This window comes from Carassius gibelio, chromosome B2 (assembly GCF_023724105.1).
Source record: "Carassius gibelio isolate Cgi1373 ecotype wild population from Czech Republic chromosome B2, carGib1.2-hapl.c, whole genome shotgun sequence".
Classification (NCBI taxonomy): domain Eukaryota; kingdom Metazoa; phylum Chordata; class Actinopteri; order Cypriniformes; family Cyprinidae; genus Carassius; species Carassius gibelio.
In genome coordinates, this window is record NC_068397.1 from 3,113,133 (window position 1) to 3,128,906 (window position 15,774).

General features: G+C 34.5%; 1 protein-coding gene across 1 annotated transcript in view; it reads right to left on the reverse strand.

Moving 5' to 3' along the window:
- pth1r (parathyroid hormone 1 receptor) overlaps window positions 1-15,774 on the reverse strand; it is an 81,514-nt gene that overhangs the window by 32,271 nt on the left and 33,469 nt on the right. Inside the window, exon 2 of the mRNA XM_052548711.1 lies at window positions 7,753-7,855. Coding sequence (XP_052404671.1) covers window positions 7,753-7,855 — 103 coding nt within the window. The remainder of the gene's footprint in view (window positions 1-7,752; window positions 7,856-15,774) is intronic.

Genomic DNA, 15,774 nt, shown 5'->3' on the forward strand with positions numbered 1-15,774 from the left:
TGACCATTGTAATGTATCTGCTTATGGAGGTATAGAATATTGATGCTACTATTGTAAGTACAAAGACTTACCAATATATACACAGACAAGCTGCTGGGGCTCAAAGAGCATACTTGACATTACCCTCCAACAAAGCAGGAGAGAAAATAAAATAAAAAATACAAGCCAATATATTTACATGCTGCTCTGAGTATATGAAACAAGCTGCAGCATCAATAAACATGTATATATCCCCACACATGGCATGGACAGGATAATATAGCCCTCTAAAACACGCAGATCTACTGCCAAGACATATCTACAGCCACTGCTCTGACAAGCAATGAGAACGGCATAAACGCTAGATATGTGTGATTCGTAGCATGGTTTAATGATACACTCATTGAAAACAAACCCAATTTTTTTTTACAAATCTGTTTTTGGGTGAACTATCCCTTTAAGGACCTTACAGTTTCATGCACTGTGCCGTTTCATGACAGAACTAGTTATTTATACCAAGTAGAGTTTGGTTGAGAATTATCTCACTCTTGGGTCCTCTCTCCCCACAGAAATGCCTTTTTGTTTTTTTTCCACATTTTCTTGGCAACGCAAGTATTTCTGGCTTTGCTTTCCATCGCTGTTATTGAAACCAGCTGCCCCTAACTTGCCACAAATAACTAGTTAAGGATAAATCTCGGCGTATGGCTTTCCTGCAGATTCATTATTTTCCTATGCCTGTAATTAAAGACTTTCAGAGGGAAAATCAAAGCATATGATGGAGCTCTTTTCATATGCCTGGAGACCAGCTTGTCAATTTTTCGCGAATGTAATTAAAGGAGAGTTTCAGACAACAGGCCTGTTTCGAAGGACGCTTGTCCTGGAGGGAGTGTGCCATGTGTGTTTCACATTCCCAAAATAACAATAGCCAAAAATCTAAGTTTATGTCTTATATATAGAGCATTAAGCCGCAGACCGCCTCCAATAGCCCAGTGGTTTCAGATATAACTCCACACAGAAACATCACATATACAATTTCCCGAAATCCAAGGTTACGAGGAAGCTATCATCGTATCTGATGAGGCTGTGGTTATTGATGATGTCATTTGGGGTTTCTGAATAATATTTGTCTTCTCGCCCCCTTCTCGCATGAGATTTGGGCCTGGCCCGAATTGTGCCGGCGTTTTGATATATGAAAGCTTTTATAGCAATCTGGTGGTGTTATTTTACACCCAACCGCAAAGTTTGAGCGTCAGGCTATTTTCACACACAGGCCAGAGAGTCTCAGGGCTTGTGGAAGCCACATCCCTGCACTGTGCGACCCATGCTGAAACCTCAGTGTCTCGCTCAATGAGAACCTTGTTCATGCCCCGCCATGGAGACTTGGTCTTAACCGAAGCACAAACGTGCAATAATAACAAATAAGAGCTGTGCAGTGCAGCGAGCTCTGAGGCCAGGCCTTGACTTGAGGTTGGGCTCTGCCACCTCCAGCCTGGACTAGAATAGATAAACCGACTCAGCTAACTATTTGCTGAGCAAACTATCTCAGATACGCACAACGATGCGATGGTCTAATAATAGTTGGCTCGAAGGTTAGTGGAGAATGCCACATGAATTGCACACAAAGCATCAAGGGTGGTCTCACAAAGACATGGTCAGGGGCAAGGCAAAGCCATTGCTGAATCAATCCTCATGGCTTTCCACGCTCAGCAAGACGGAGGGATGTAGCGGGCTAGCCGTTTCCTTCTGACGACGAACTCTTGAAAATAGACTTGTTTTTACTGCCACTCCTGTAGGAAATCTCCTTAATGTGCTATGACATGCAATTATTGTAGTTGGGCCAGAAACGTCTTTGGCAATTCCTCACAAAAGCAAGAGAACACTGAGCATTGCTGTGATGGCGGTGACAGTGATGAGTGCTTAGTGCATCATTTGAGAAAACATGGGAAGGGAAATTCAATTCTGTTCTCCGTGCTAAACGCTGTTACAATCCCAGATGCTACGAGAACTTCTAACACTGTTGAGAAAATAAAACACACACAATGATATGACCTGCTTTAAAAGAGCTTAGGAGGAAAATGGGTAACACTTTAGTATACGGACCAATTCTCACTATTAACTAGTTGCTTATTATCATGCCTATTATTATTTCCATATTGGCTGGTTATTATTACTTATAAAGAACATAGACCATATTCTACATCCCTAATCCTTGAAATCCCTAAAACTTTAAATAATACTTTTTAGACCATGCGCCAGGTGCACTGACCGTTTTCACCAAAATTCTTTATCTTATATTTGCAATTAATAATAATAATAATAATATTATATATATATATATATATATATATATATATATATATATATATATATATATATATATATATATATATATATATAAACATACTTTTGTTATCCAGTTTTAGGTTTTTCACTCAAAACAAGTGTCATATAATTCTCTGGACTCGCTAGGTCAATATTGTTTAAAATGTTGAACTTTATTATTTGGATGGCTATTACAGGCTCCTTTTAAAAATAAATCAAATATGGGTGTGACCAAGTTTACCCAAATGCCTATAATTCTTAAATTGTTAAATAATACATGGTATCTTTTTAAACATCATAAAGCATCTTAACTCTGTCAATCACTGCTTGCTACTTACCTGTAAAGGTACAGAAATTAAATTAATCGATCCAGATACAAAAAGCTAAAAGTGTTACATAATCGACCCAAATACAAAATGCATTGTAACCATTAGCAGTCACATCTGGTCTCCGCACTTCAGAAACAGCAAAATGACATCAGGCACGCTCTGTCTCAGAGGTTACACGCTTAGCCTAATTTCAATAGACGTTCTATGATCAGGAAGACGTGTGCACCCTTCCAAAAGGGGTCAGAAAACAGCCACCAGAAAGAGCGCAGAGTCATCAGGTAAACCGGTCAGATCTGACTCAGATCCACCCAGCACAGGGCCGAGAGCAAAGACCAGATCACAGAATATCTCACCCAAATAACATCCCTCCACATTACTGGGGTGCTTTGAACAGATCTGATAAAACATCATTAAAAAAAATTCATGATGATTGTTACATGTATTTGTAGTATTCTGAAGATGTCAATGGTGACTACAACCACAACAATAGCCATTTACTATTTACAACTTAACTTTATCAATACATCAATTACATCATAAAATATCGTCAATTTTCTTTTTTCTTTATCATTCACATTTATTTATTCATTCATCCATTCTTATTTTATATGTTCTACAAATGTACACATTATATATTGTTAACTGTTTATATATGTATAATATCTCACAAGTATTAAAAGACTGCGAAACATACATCTTTGCACTATATATTCTCTGTTTCTTCGAAGGTTTATTTTTGAATTTGGTGTATTTCCTTTTTTCCTTTTGTTGCCTTCAGTCATGCTTTATCTCTTTGTTTTAATTATATATATATATATATATATATATATATATATATATATATATATATATATATATATATATATATATATATATATATATATACTATGATTTAAAATTGGACATATGCTATTACTTTGCTGCATGAAACTTAAAGGAATGTGGATTTGTTTCTACATTCTCTGAGTCTGAACGCAGTTATTGAACATCCTGAACAAACAAAAGGATTTGTACGAAAATATGTAATAACAAAACAAAATGAAAAACAGTTTTTATTAATCCAAATGAATCCAAGATTTCAGATTCTACAATTTTGTTTATATGAACCCTAATTCACATATTTGTTTACAGCTGAATTACATGTATTCCAAACTTAATCATATGATAAAATGATCAGGTATACTATTTTACAGAATCATTATGACCTAATTACAGTTAAAAAGAGCTGTTTAAGACATTTCTTAATACAAATGCAATATATGCTAGTGGTCTCGGACTTCTGGACCCCACTGTTTATTCTAATTATCCCTGTCTGTTATTCATCATTTCATATTTCTGAACGAATCCTCAAACCAAAGTAAATGAGACTTTGGAAATGAGTGTAAAAGCACAGCTGTCCATCTTGGCAGTGACACGAAAGAGATGTCGGGAGGCATTAGGTGTGACAGAGCTCAGACGAGTCTCTGCTCAGCATCAGCATCCAGCTGCACTGAGACCTGTGGCTGCTTATAGACACATAGGAGCATCTACTGTCTCATGAAGCCCTCTGCTGCTGGATGAACTCAAGACTAAGTTCTGTTGAGAACAACTCAGCACTGAGAATAAACACTGGCGTGGCCACATCAATCTTCACTTCCATTTCTTTTTCAGTGAAATGAACCAGCTACTAATACGTGTCTGAATTTAAACCAGGTTCACACATTTTTGACTAATGAATTTCCATGATTTCTGAATTAGTCGTGAATCCTGGATAAGTAGCAGTGTGGCAATGCATTCCAGTAATTTAATTACTTTTCCCTTGAAACAGTAAAGTAGGGTATTACTTTTTATTATTCTGTAATTTAATCAGTTACTTCTGATGCAACTGCATTAAAAACGGTATAGACTATAAAATTTGTTTATAAAACAATAATGGATTTAACATCAAGATGTAATCAACATCTAATGTGAATGTTTGTCTTTAAGAAACTTTTGGCCATTAAATACTCTGGTCAGTTTAATTAGGTATTTATGCAATTAATATTAATTATTGCATATTAGAATTATGCTAGAAATATTAATTATTGCATATTGCATTTTAGAATGAAACTGGTAATAAGTAATGCAAAATATTTTTAGAGAAAGTAATTAATTTTTTTTTTTTTTGAGTAACTTAAGAGTTCAAGTGAGAGAGATTACACAAATAATTAAACAATATCCAGCTGATGATGAAATGTTTTATCAAAATGTTCAGTGACACTTTATTCTAAGGACCTTATTAACAAGTTGTTTATTAGCATATTGTCTGTTTATTAGTACTTATGAAGCACATATTATTGCTTTATTTGCATAACCATATTCTAGATCACTTAATACTACACCAAGCTTAACATCTACCTTGCTAACTATTAATAAGCAGCACATTTATATTGATGCAAAGGTTGTAGTTTGTTAATAGTGAGAACTGGATGAATTATGAATACCTTTTTTTTTTTTTAAAACACTTTTGGTAAAACTTTGCAATAAGGTCTCAATTGTAATTATTAGTAACTCTCTAACAGCACTGATTAATCTTTGTTAAGGTTAGTTATTAAAAAAGTGCTTATGTTCATGACCGTTCTCTGTTAACAAATACAACTTTTGATCTTAAAAATGTATGAATGCTAATCTTAACATTAACTAAGAATAACAAATGCTGTAGGTTTTATTAAATAATGTTAAGAAATTGAACTTCAAACATTAAACATGATTCATTATTAAATTAGTGATTTATTTTTTTATTAATATTATCATTTTTTAATAAAAATGTCTCTTCAAGCTGATTTGCGATGGGAAAAAAGAAAGGCCTGTAGTCTGCAGCATGTCCTCATACCATCTGCTCACAATAATTTAATCTGTCTAGGACAAACACAAAAGCCTAAAAATAAAATAATGGCTAGTAGTTACTGTCTGGCAAAAAACATTACTACTTCTGAAAAAACTGAAATCGTAAGCATATGTTAAACCATTTTATATAAATATGAAAAACATGAAACGCAGAAGGTGATACTCTAATTTGAATTCGAAATCCTTAAACACGCATAATTATTTTAAGCACAGGATGTCTTGCAAATGTCTTGGAAACGTCCTCTTTCTGTGTGACTAATGCGCCGCAGCTTATGTCATGTTTCATTACGGCTTGGATCGAAAACTCAACACATATTCCCATTGTGTGAGAACCTGTCCTCCAGACTCCTCAGCATTCACTCCAGCTCGGACATAAACATCCTTAACTGTTTCATGCTGTGAGACAGAAGTGACTTAACACTAGTAAAACAAGCCTGTGATGAGAAGAAAATAATACAGCAGTCTGCCTTTGACAATAGGCCGCCAAAACCTTATTTAAAATGTGTTTGAGACGGGGCACCACAGTGAAAGGAAACTGAGGTTACCATAAAAATGAAAGCCTTTCACACTCTCTATTCCCAGATCTCTATTTAGCATGGCAAATCACATAAAAGGGATTACACACAACTGCGCTACGCTATTTTCCAGGCTACATTTAGCCGTTCTTTTCTGATGTCGCAATACCAACATATCTTTCAGACACCACGACATTAGGTCATTGAGTAGGGATATGACACACAAAAACACTTTAATTAAATTATATATAGAAATATATCACTGGTAACTTCTTTTTTTATAAATCATTAACAAACATTATTTAATATGTTTGTAGATGTTGACTAATGAACATATTAAACATTATATAAAGAAGAAAGAATATAAATGCTCTGAACTAATCATGCTCTACTCAAATTTTTGTACAAAGGTACAATTTCTATAAAGATACTAAATAATTAACAGCAAACGTTTATAAACTATGAATAGATTCGACTAGATTGGGGACTGCAGAAGCCTGAACAGATAATTAATAAACGATTTGTGAAGTAGAAGAAAAATGCAAATTTGTCAACTTTACAGGCTCTGGTTATGAGATAATGAATCATATTTTGATTTTGAAGGTTTACCACATCACACATGTCAGCATAAACATGGTTAAAATGTGCATTAGATGATATATCAATTATTTTAATAAGTGTAAACCACTGGTTTAATGGCATTTTAATGTGTGCAAATGCACATTAATAAAGATTATTAAAGAAGCTGTTAAAATCATTTGTAGATATTTGAAAACCGTATGATCATAAATTGAATTTTAAAAGCATTTTAATATCCATTAACTAATGATCTGTTATTCATTATGTTCAGTGTGTTCATTTACAAGCATATTATTTCACAGTTGTGGCTATTTAAATATATATAGATCTATTACGAATCAAATATAGTTTCTTAATAATTTCTATTTTAAAAGGGCATACTAATTTATGAATAAAACGTTTAATAAAAAGATTATTAACCATTTAAATTTCCATGAACTAATGATTTGTTAATGTCAAGCATAATATCTCATATTTGTAGTTATCTGAATATCAACTAATGTAAATTTTGTTTGAGAAATAGTTTTATTATATTATGTAATATCGGCACTATATAAGCTATTTGACTTTGTAGGGAAGTGAACAAGAAGGAGAAAAAACATAAAGCAAAGCACTTATTTGTAAAGATAAGTTCCCTTGGACATCACATCATTTAACACGTCACTTTTGGTTAGGAAGTAAACATATGTTATTGTTCTTTCAGATTTTGAACTGAAACTGAAATAGTTTTGACAGGTTTTGGTACAAAATTATTTTCTGTGTGAATTTTTAAAGCAGGACTCTGACAGACAGCTGCCTATCTTGGCAAACATCTTCAATAGCGTCGTGTCAGGTCAGTGTAATAGAAACTAATGAATTCTGTTGGCTTTGGCTCTGTCTGATGAAGTGTTGCTCAGAGATACAGTTTAATCAATGCCAGTTCATTTTAGCATCATCCTGACTGTGTGTGTCTCGACGTCGGAAGCCTGACCCCAGATCACGTCCCTACAGACACACATTTATCGACTGCTGCGTTTATCAAATATGTCAGTTCAGCAATGCTAAATTGACCTGAAGGTGAGTATAACTGCACTATAGATAGTGCTCGGTGACAGCAGATATCTACGTTTGCCGTCCTGGAGATATGTTACTCTCAGTTTTGATAAAAGATATTTTTGACTTACCAGTGATTTTATGTTTGGACTTGATGGCTCGTTCACATTTTCGTTTTGCGTTGAACAGAAGATTGATTTGTTCTTCTTTAGTGAGGACATCATCAGCGTCAACCTGTACAGACACATAATATATATATAATTTAATATATTTCAGAGTTGATTATCATGGGTGTAATTTACCCTTATGTGTGCATATTGGTTAATATTAATACCTTAAAACACTCAATGCAATAATTCATTGACAAATGCTCTGAATAATTAAGTTTATGAACTATCGAAATAACTCATCCTTATTTCTAACTCATATTTTACGTGAGGTTATAAAAAAAATATGTAGATTAAATGGAATATTTGGTAACAATTTACTTAAAGTCAATATGAATAATGCATTTTAAAGGCGTGTGATATAATGCGTTACATCATTTCATAAATAACTGTGACCAAAGGCATTAGAATATTTGTTTGTCATGTGTTTTAATGCATCATACTTTCTAAAAGTGTAAAAATAAACAGAGAAGTATAATAATTGTGTATAATTCATGAGATCATAAAATGCATTATAAGATGTATACATAATCAAGAAAACATTGTTACAGGGATTTGTTTTATTGTCTTAGCACTACACTGAAGCTGAATATATATACTTAAGATTTACTTAAGTTTTAACTGCAATTTCTGAACGCCTGACTGGAAATGTGCTGGGGATATTTGTGGACACCTGATGGATAGCTGGGAAGTGTGTGTCATTATACTGAATTATAATTTCAATAACTGCATCAGAAACTTCAGAAGGATACGGAAAAATCAGTTTGGACCGTGATGGATACAGCAGCCCCCAAAATGTATTTGGACACCTAAGCCAGGCTTAAAAATGTATGAATATCCTCGCATTAGATAACAAATAGAAAGATAACTCAAGCACATTTTTTCAAGAATTGATATATTATCTAAAATAAAGATAAATGTATTGTGATAGTCTGAAAAAGTCAAAGTGATAGATTACGGTAAACCTGTTCATTCTCTAATAGGACTTCTGTGTGAACTTAAGGGTAACTGACTACACACACTCAAAAAATAAAAATTCACTGTTACATTAGTTGATTAATAAAAGTAATTGCAATTATTATTAAATGTATAATAGTTTAAAATTCTTAGCGTCCCCGTGACTCTGTAAAGGTTTAGATAACGGATGAATGGATTATTAAGTCTGGTTTAATAGCAGATGTTTTCTGAGGTCACTCTATGCACTTATTTAGTGTACATTTTCTGAGAGATGGGAAAGATATTTTGTTCCTGAACAAATCCCACAGCAGTCTTATTCAAAACTTAATTCTAAGCTTTGAATAAATCCAGCTATTTTTATCTTTTTTAATATCAGTGCACAGTCCTTGCTAAGAAAAGCTTTGCCAAGTAAACAAAACAAACAATGCACAATATCTCTATAGTTTATGCACTTCATATCCCAGTGGGGTTTTGGTAACAGAATGTGCTATAATATATTCTTACATCCATTCTGTCACAAAAGTGCGAAGTTCACTTTTTAAAACGTATTAAAGGTGGTGATTATTAGAATTATATTAGATCCTTTACTGAATGCCTAGACAAGAGCTAAATAAGATTTACAGTGGTGTTTGAGGTGAGTAGCAGATATGATTCATCCGCACTGAGATGTGATGCCAGCGCAGGTGTGACTTGAATTTGGCTTATTTTCTCTATAATGTCTATTACTGTTACAGTATGCGATTCAGTGGGAAAACTGAAATTATCAAAGATACCCCAGTTGGTGGAAAGTAACTACCGTATTTTCCGGACTATAAGTTGCACTTTTTTTTATAGTTTGGCTGGTACTGCGACTTATAGTCAGGTGCGACTTATTTATCAAAATTAATTTGACATGAACCGAGAGAAATGAACCGAGAGAAACATTACCGTCTCCAGCCGCGAGAGGGCGCTCTATGCTGCTCAGTGTTCCTTTAGTCTACCCCTAATAAACATTACAAACCCGATTCCAAAAAAGTTGGGACACTTTGTGAATAAAAACAGAATGCAATGATGTGGAAGTTTCAAATTTCAATATTTTATTCAGAATACAACATAGATGACTTATCAAATGTTTAAGCTGATTTAAAATTTCATGGCACCAACACATCTCAAAAAAAGTTGGGACAAGGCCATGTTTAACACTGTGTGGCATCCCCTCTTCTTTTTATAACAGTCTGGAAACATCTGGGGACTGAGGAGACAAGCTGCTCAAGTTTAGGAATAGGAATGTTGTCCCATTCTTGTCTTGTACAGGCTTCTTTGTCACATCTTCCTCTTTATGATGAGCCAAATGTTTTCTATGTGTGAAAGATCTGGGCTGCAGGCTGGCCATTTCAGTACCCAGATCCTTCTTCTACACAGTCATGATGTTGTAATTGATGCAGTATGTGGTCTGGCATTGTCATGTTGGAAAATGCAAGGTCTTCCCTGAAAGAGACGATGTCTGGATGGGAGCATATGTTGTTCTAGAACTTGGATATACCTTTCAGCATTGATGGTGCTCATCTTTCCAGATGTGTAAGCTGCCCATGCCACACACACTCATGTAACCCCATACCATCAGAGATACAGGCTTCTGAACTGAGCGCTGATAACAACTTGGATTGTCCTTGTCATCTTTAGTTCGGATGACATTGCATCCCAGTTTTCCAAAAAGAACTTCAGACTTTAATTCGTCTGACCACAGAACAGTTTTCCACTTTTACAGTCCATTTTAAATGAGTCTTGGCCCAGGGAAAACACCTGCGCTTCTGGATCATGTTTAGATATGGCTTCTTTTTTGACCTGTAGAGATTTAGCCGGCAACGGTGAATGGCACGGTGGATTGTGTTCACCAACAATGTTTTCTGGAAGTATTCCTGAGCCCATGTTGTGATTTCCATTACAGTATCATTCCTGTATGTGATGCAGTGCTGTCTAAGGGCTGAAGATCACAGGCATCCAGTATGGTTTTCCGTCCTTGACCTTTACGCACAGAGATTGTTCCAGATGCTCTGAAACTTTGGATGATATTATGCACGATAGATGATGATAACTTCAAACTCTTTGCAATTTTTCTCTGAGAAACTCCTTTCTGATATTGCTCCACTATTTTTCACCGCAGCATTAGAGGAATGGGTGATCCTCTGCCCATCTTGACTTCCGAGAGACACTGTCACTCTGAGAGGCTCTTTTTATACTCAATAATGTTGCCAATTGACTTAATAAGTTGCAAATTGGTCCTCCAGCTGTTCCTTATATGTAGATTTATCTTTTCCAGCATCGTATTGCTATCTTTCCCAACTTTTTTTGAATGTGTAGCTCTCACGAAATCCAAAATTAGTCAATATTTGGCTTGACATTATAAAATGTCTCACTTTCCACATTTGATATATTATCTATATTCTATTGTGAATAAAATATAAGTTTATGAGATTTCTAAATTATTACATTCCTTTTTTACTCACAATTTGTACAGTGTCCCAACTTTTTTGGAATCGTGTTTGTAAAACTTAGAAGCACTATTCATTTTATACCTACAATAATAGCGGATCTTAATTATCAAATGCAAACATATTATGGTAATTCTTTTATAGATGTGAAAATAGATTTTGAATACAGCTTCCAAAGCTAAAATTAATATCGGTAATGCTTTAGATTAGGGAACACATATTCACTACAAACGCGGAGTAGGTTTTTTCATCAAACTCCTAATCTGCTGCTTATTGATAGTACTTTATTGTATTGATATGTACTCATGCCAAATAAGATATTTATGAAATAATGTGTGGTTTACAAACAATAATTAATAAGCCAATATGCTTGTAATATGCATGCTAATATGCAACTTGTTAATAGTAGGGCAGTCAGTAAATTAAATGTTTTTACCAAATTATTTACATGGTGCAGTGATTAATTAATCGTGTGAATAAATGGCTGTCAAAATATCAACAAAAGATTATTTTAAACTATTATTGTTAAATGAGAAAGTATCTAGTAAAAATTACAAATATTAACTTTAGAAATAAATATTTAATTTGATTCAACATAAAATGTTTTACACATAAATGTTTAGTCTACGATGGCCAAACATAAACTATAGAACATCAAAATAAATATATTCTCAGTACTTTTTGCAATGCAATTAAAGTCCCTGGTAACCAAAACAGCTTTGTTGGAAGTCTTCAAAACACCTTCTTTAATGTTGCGCAAAAGTAATTCGCGTTAACTTAAACTGACACGCCTAGTTAATAGTGAAAGGTGTTTAGCGTGAATAGTCTATTATTTTTGTCTTTTTAAAGCTGCATTCAAACTCCATTTGGCTCAAATACATGAGGGGGCTCGTCTGTTTGAACAGAATGACGCCTCTGAACATTTCCAATCAAGATCTGAGCTGAGAGACTTCACCACAGCCATAATTAGACGATCTCTTTTCCTGAACAAGCTACGATTATGGGAGAACCACCTATTTAAAATCATCATCATTTACCCAAACCAAACAAAATGTGCTATTTATAGATGACAAATGGCCACATCAGGTTCTTAGAGATTATAGTATGTTGCTTTGCAAAGCTTGTTAATAATGTCAGTCAACGCTTGTAAGATCAAATGAATATTTCTTATGTTGACACTGAGAAAATGAACCCTGCATTTGATTGTCAACACTGATTACGTCCAGCTGAGATCCAGTTACTGTTTAGATTGCAGTGCATTGATTTCCTTTGAGGGAAAGTGTCAGTGCCTACACGGCCTTGATAGACCTGCATGGCTGGAGTTTCTTTCTTTGCATGTTTTCACTGGTTCTGTTTAACATCGCATTCTACACAGTACATGTGACTGCATGCTAATTTTCTGCATGCACAGAATGAATGGATAACTTTCTCAGTTTGCTGTAATGTGGAATATGGAATAAACGTTTTATTAAAGCAATAAGCCACGTTAAACCGTGATTTACAGTGAATTTATAAAAGCTAAGGGTATAAGAGCTAATACTTCAAAGGTATGGTATATCATTTTTTGGATGATACAGTATTTTCTTTTATCTACACATACAGTTTGAGTGGAGAAGCAAGTCATTCTTTGGCTGATTTCTCCTGAAAAAAGTCTAAACACTGAGGCTTTGTGGAGCTATCAAAACATCGATGTACCCGACACAGCGAAACTGCCTCAACCAACGCTGTTTATTCAGTGAATTGTAACTGCTACTTCATTGCATTGCAAGCATTAGTATATGGAGTTATTTTTGCCATTCCAAAATACAAAAATTACGCACATTTTGTTTTTTTTAAGTTTTATCAGTAATGTCAGACCATGATTACTGTCTGTATCCGGATCAATATTTTAATTGCAGTTTGAAGCAATCCAAATGTTGCTCTTATTTGCTCTGTGTATCCTGAATTGGGGCATTATTTGCACATGATGTTTGATATTCATTAAGAAATATAGTTAGAAGGTGCATGAGTGACATTCTTACATGTCTTTAAGACATTAATCATGGTGGATAAATATGAAAATCTGAAAGTTTGAGATGCATGCAGTAGCACTAATTTAGGCCTTAGGTCAACATTTTCTTTTTTTGTCTGAAAACATTTACCTTTCACAGTACACGACAGTCAACATTTTATACTTATATAAGCACAGTAGCCAGACAGGGTTTCATTAAATTAAATCACAATATTTTCCAAATGGCCAGGCCAAAATCCCAAATTAATGACATGAATAGCATGTCTTTTATCTTATGACGGAATGGTTGAGTGACTCTCGACTCTACTGTGCACTGTTTGGATATTATAATGAGACCACCGTCTCACAGCTTTTTTTTTTTTGCTGAAAAATCTGAGATGATTAAAAATAAATCTGTATCCTTGGATAAGAAAAGAGAACAGGAATGGAATGTTTTTAAACTTCTGAAGGTCCATTTTCATAAAATGTCATAGACAGAGTTAAAATGAGATTAGACGGGGCAATATTGGTATTGTATGGCCATTAAAGGAATAGTTCTGCCAAAAAGCCTAGTGAAAAATAAATATACTCAAATGTACAGTATTTAAAATACAGTTATTTCATGCTAATTATACTACAAATGAATTTATGCACTTTAAAAAATACAAGGGAATTGTACTTTTAGTATACTAAACTGGTATACAGTACTAAAAGAGTGAACATTGGAACAGCCAATTTTGTGCTTAATGCACTTTACTTGTATAGAAGTCACGCTGAATCCAAGATATACTGAAGTGAAACTACTGCAAGTATACTTCAGGTAAACATCTTGTATTTAAAGACTGATATTATCCAAAGATCATACAATCCTCATCATTAGTGACATTAAAACACATTTAAGGCTTAATATTAAGAAAAGCATTGCATTGTGCACAAGTTGTAATCCAAATAGTTTAATTATAATTTTTATATCAGTAAGTCTTGAGCGATATGTAAGTAAATATGATAACAGTTTTGAACTATATTTAGTATGAAATTAATGTATTTTAAATGTTTTACGTTTTCAATAGCGTAACCCTCACATTGTTCCAAACAAGTTTCTTTCTTATGCTAAACACCATAGAATATATTTTGAAGAATACTGACAACCAACTATGGAAGTCAATGGCTACTGTCAACTGTTTGGTTATCTACGTTCTTCAAAATATAAAAAGATCCATAACACTTTAAGGATCCATTCTCACTATTAAATAGGGTTGGGAACTGAAAACTTCAGAACCGGAACCGTGAGCAATTTCTACGTTTAAGTTCCGTTTCCCGTAAAGGATGTCACAAACCAAATAACAGAAATGCAGCCCAGCTTCATTAATTACTGAGCACATTGTTTCCAATGATGCGCACTTCACAGACGTGTCACATTATTTAGTACAGGTGGAAAAATGTGCAAACCACGCTTTGCATCACATCCCTTGACTGCATTATTATTTGTAAAATAGTGGCTTTACGGAGTGTGTGTATACATGGTTAAAACTATAACAGTTTATATTTCATTAAATTTAGAGAAAATTAACAAGTGTCTTAGTCCACAAGGGACTTTTTGCCAACCTGCTTATTCCTGCTTGAAAAGCAAAATGTCATTGGTAGTGTAAAGAATATCAACTTCAAAGCACATGCTGATTGATGGACTTGCATTACTCAACATTACTTACTTCCTTCCAGCAACACTACATTCAATGAAGGTAAATAGTAAAAAAACATAAAAGTTCACTTGAATGGAACCAGAATCAGAACCAGAAAATTTATAACTACACCCAACCCTGCTTATGAAGATCTGTGTACTGTAATATATTGCTGCGTTTCCACCGCAGGAACTTTACCCAGAACTAGGGACTTTGACCTGGTACTTGTGTGTTTCCACCACAGGAACCAGGAACTAAATAAAGTTCCGGGTAAAAAAATGCCCCTCAGAAATAGGGGTGGGCGATATCTCGATATTAAAAATATATCGAGATATTTTTTAAACACGATATGGATTTTGACATATCGTATATATCGATATATTGTTTATATTCTGATTCCGCCACTTTGCTTGTTTGCCTTCCCTGTGCTGTGCTCGCCCCCGCTCGCTCGCCCCCCGCCTCCTTGCTTTTGTCCCCTCTCACCTCGCGTGTAGAGAACTAGTCAAAAAAAAAAAAAAAAAAGACAACTGGCTCCATTATATGGAGATACTTCAGTTTTAAGGCGTAGGGCGAACGGCAGGCAGATGTCTACTGTAGGGCCCAATGAAACGCGGACGGAATCGCGGAATCCAGTCATAAAAATGGAATTTACAGTTTATCGCGGAATGTCACGGAATTGGTCAAATTTTAAATGAATTAATCAAAAGTCGGTCATGCACTTACATCAAATCGCTAAATGGACTAATATCTGCAAATATTAACCCGGAAAAGTCTATTTAAATATGAATCCTGCATGTTCTGCGTGTCTGTGTCAACGAACGGAGCAGAAGCGCGTCTTCATTCATTAAACACGGAAGCTCGCATAACGCTCGCGCTGATTTCATTGTCT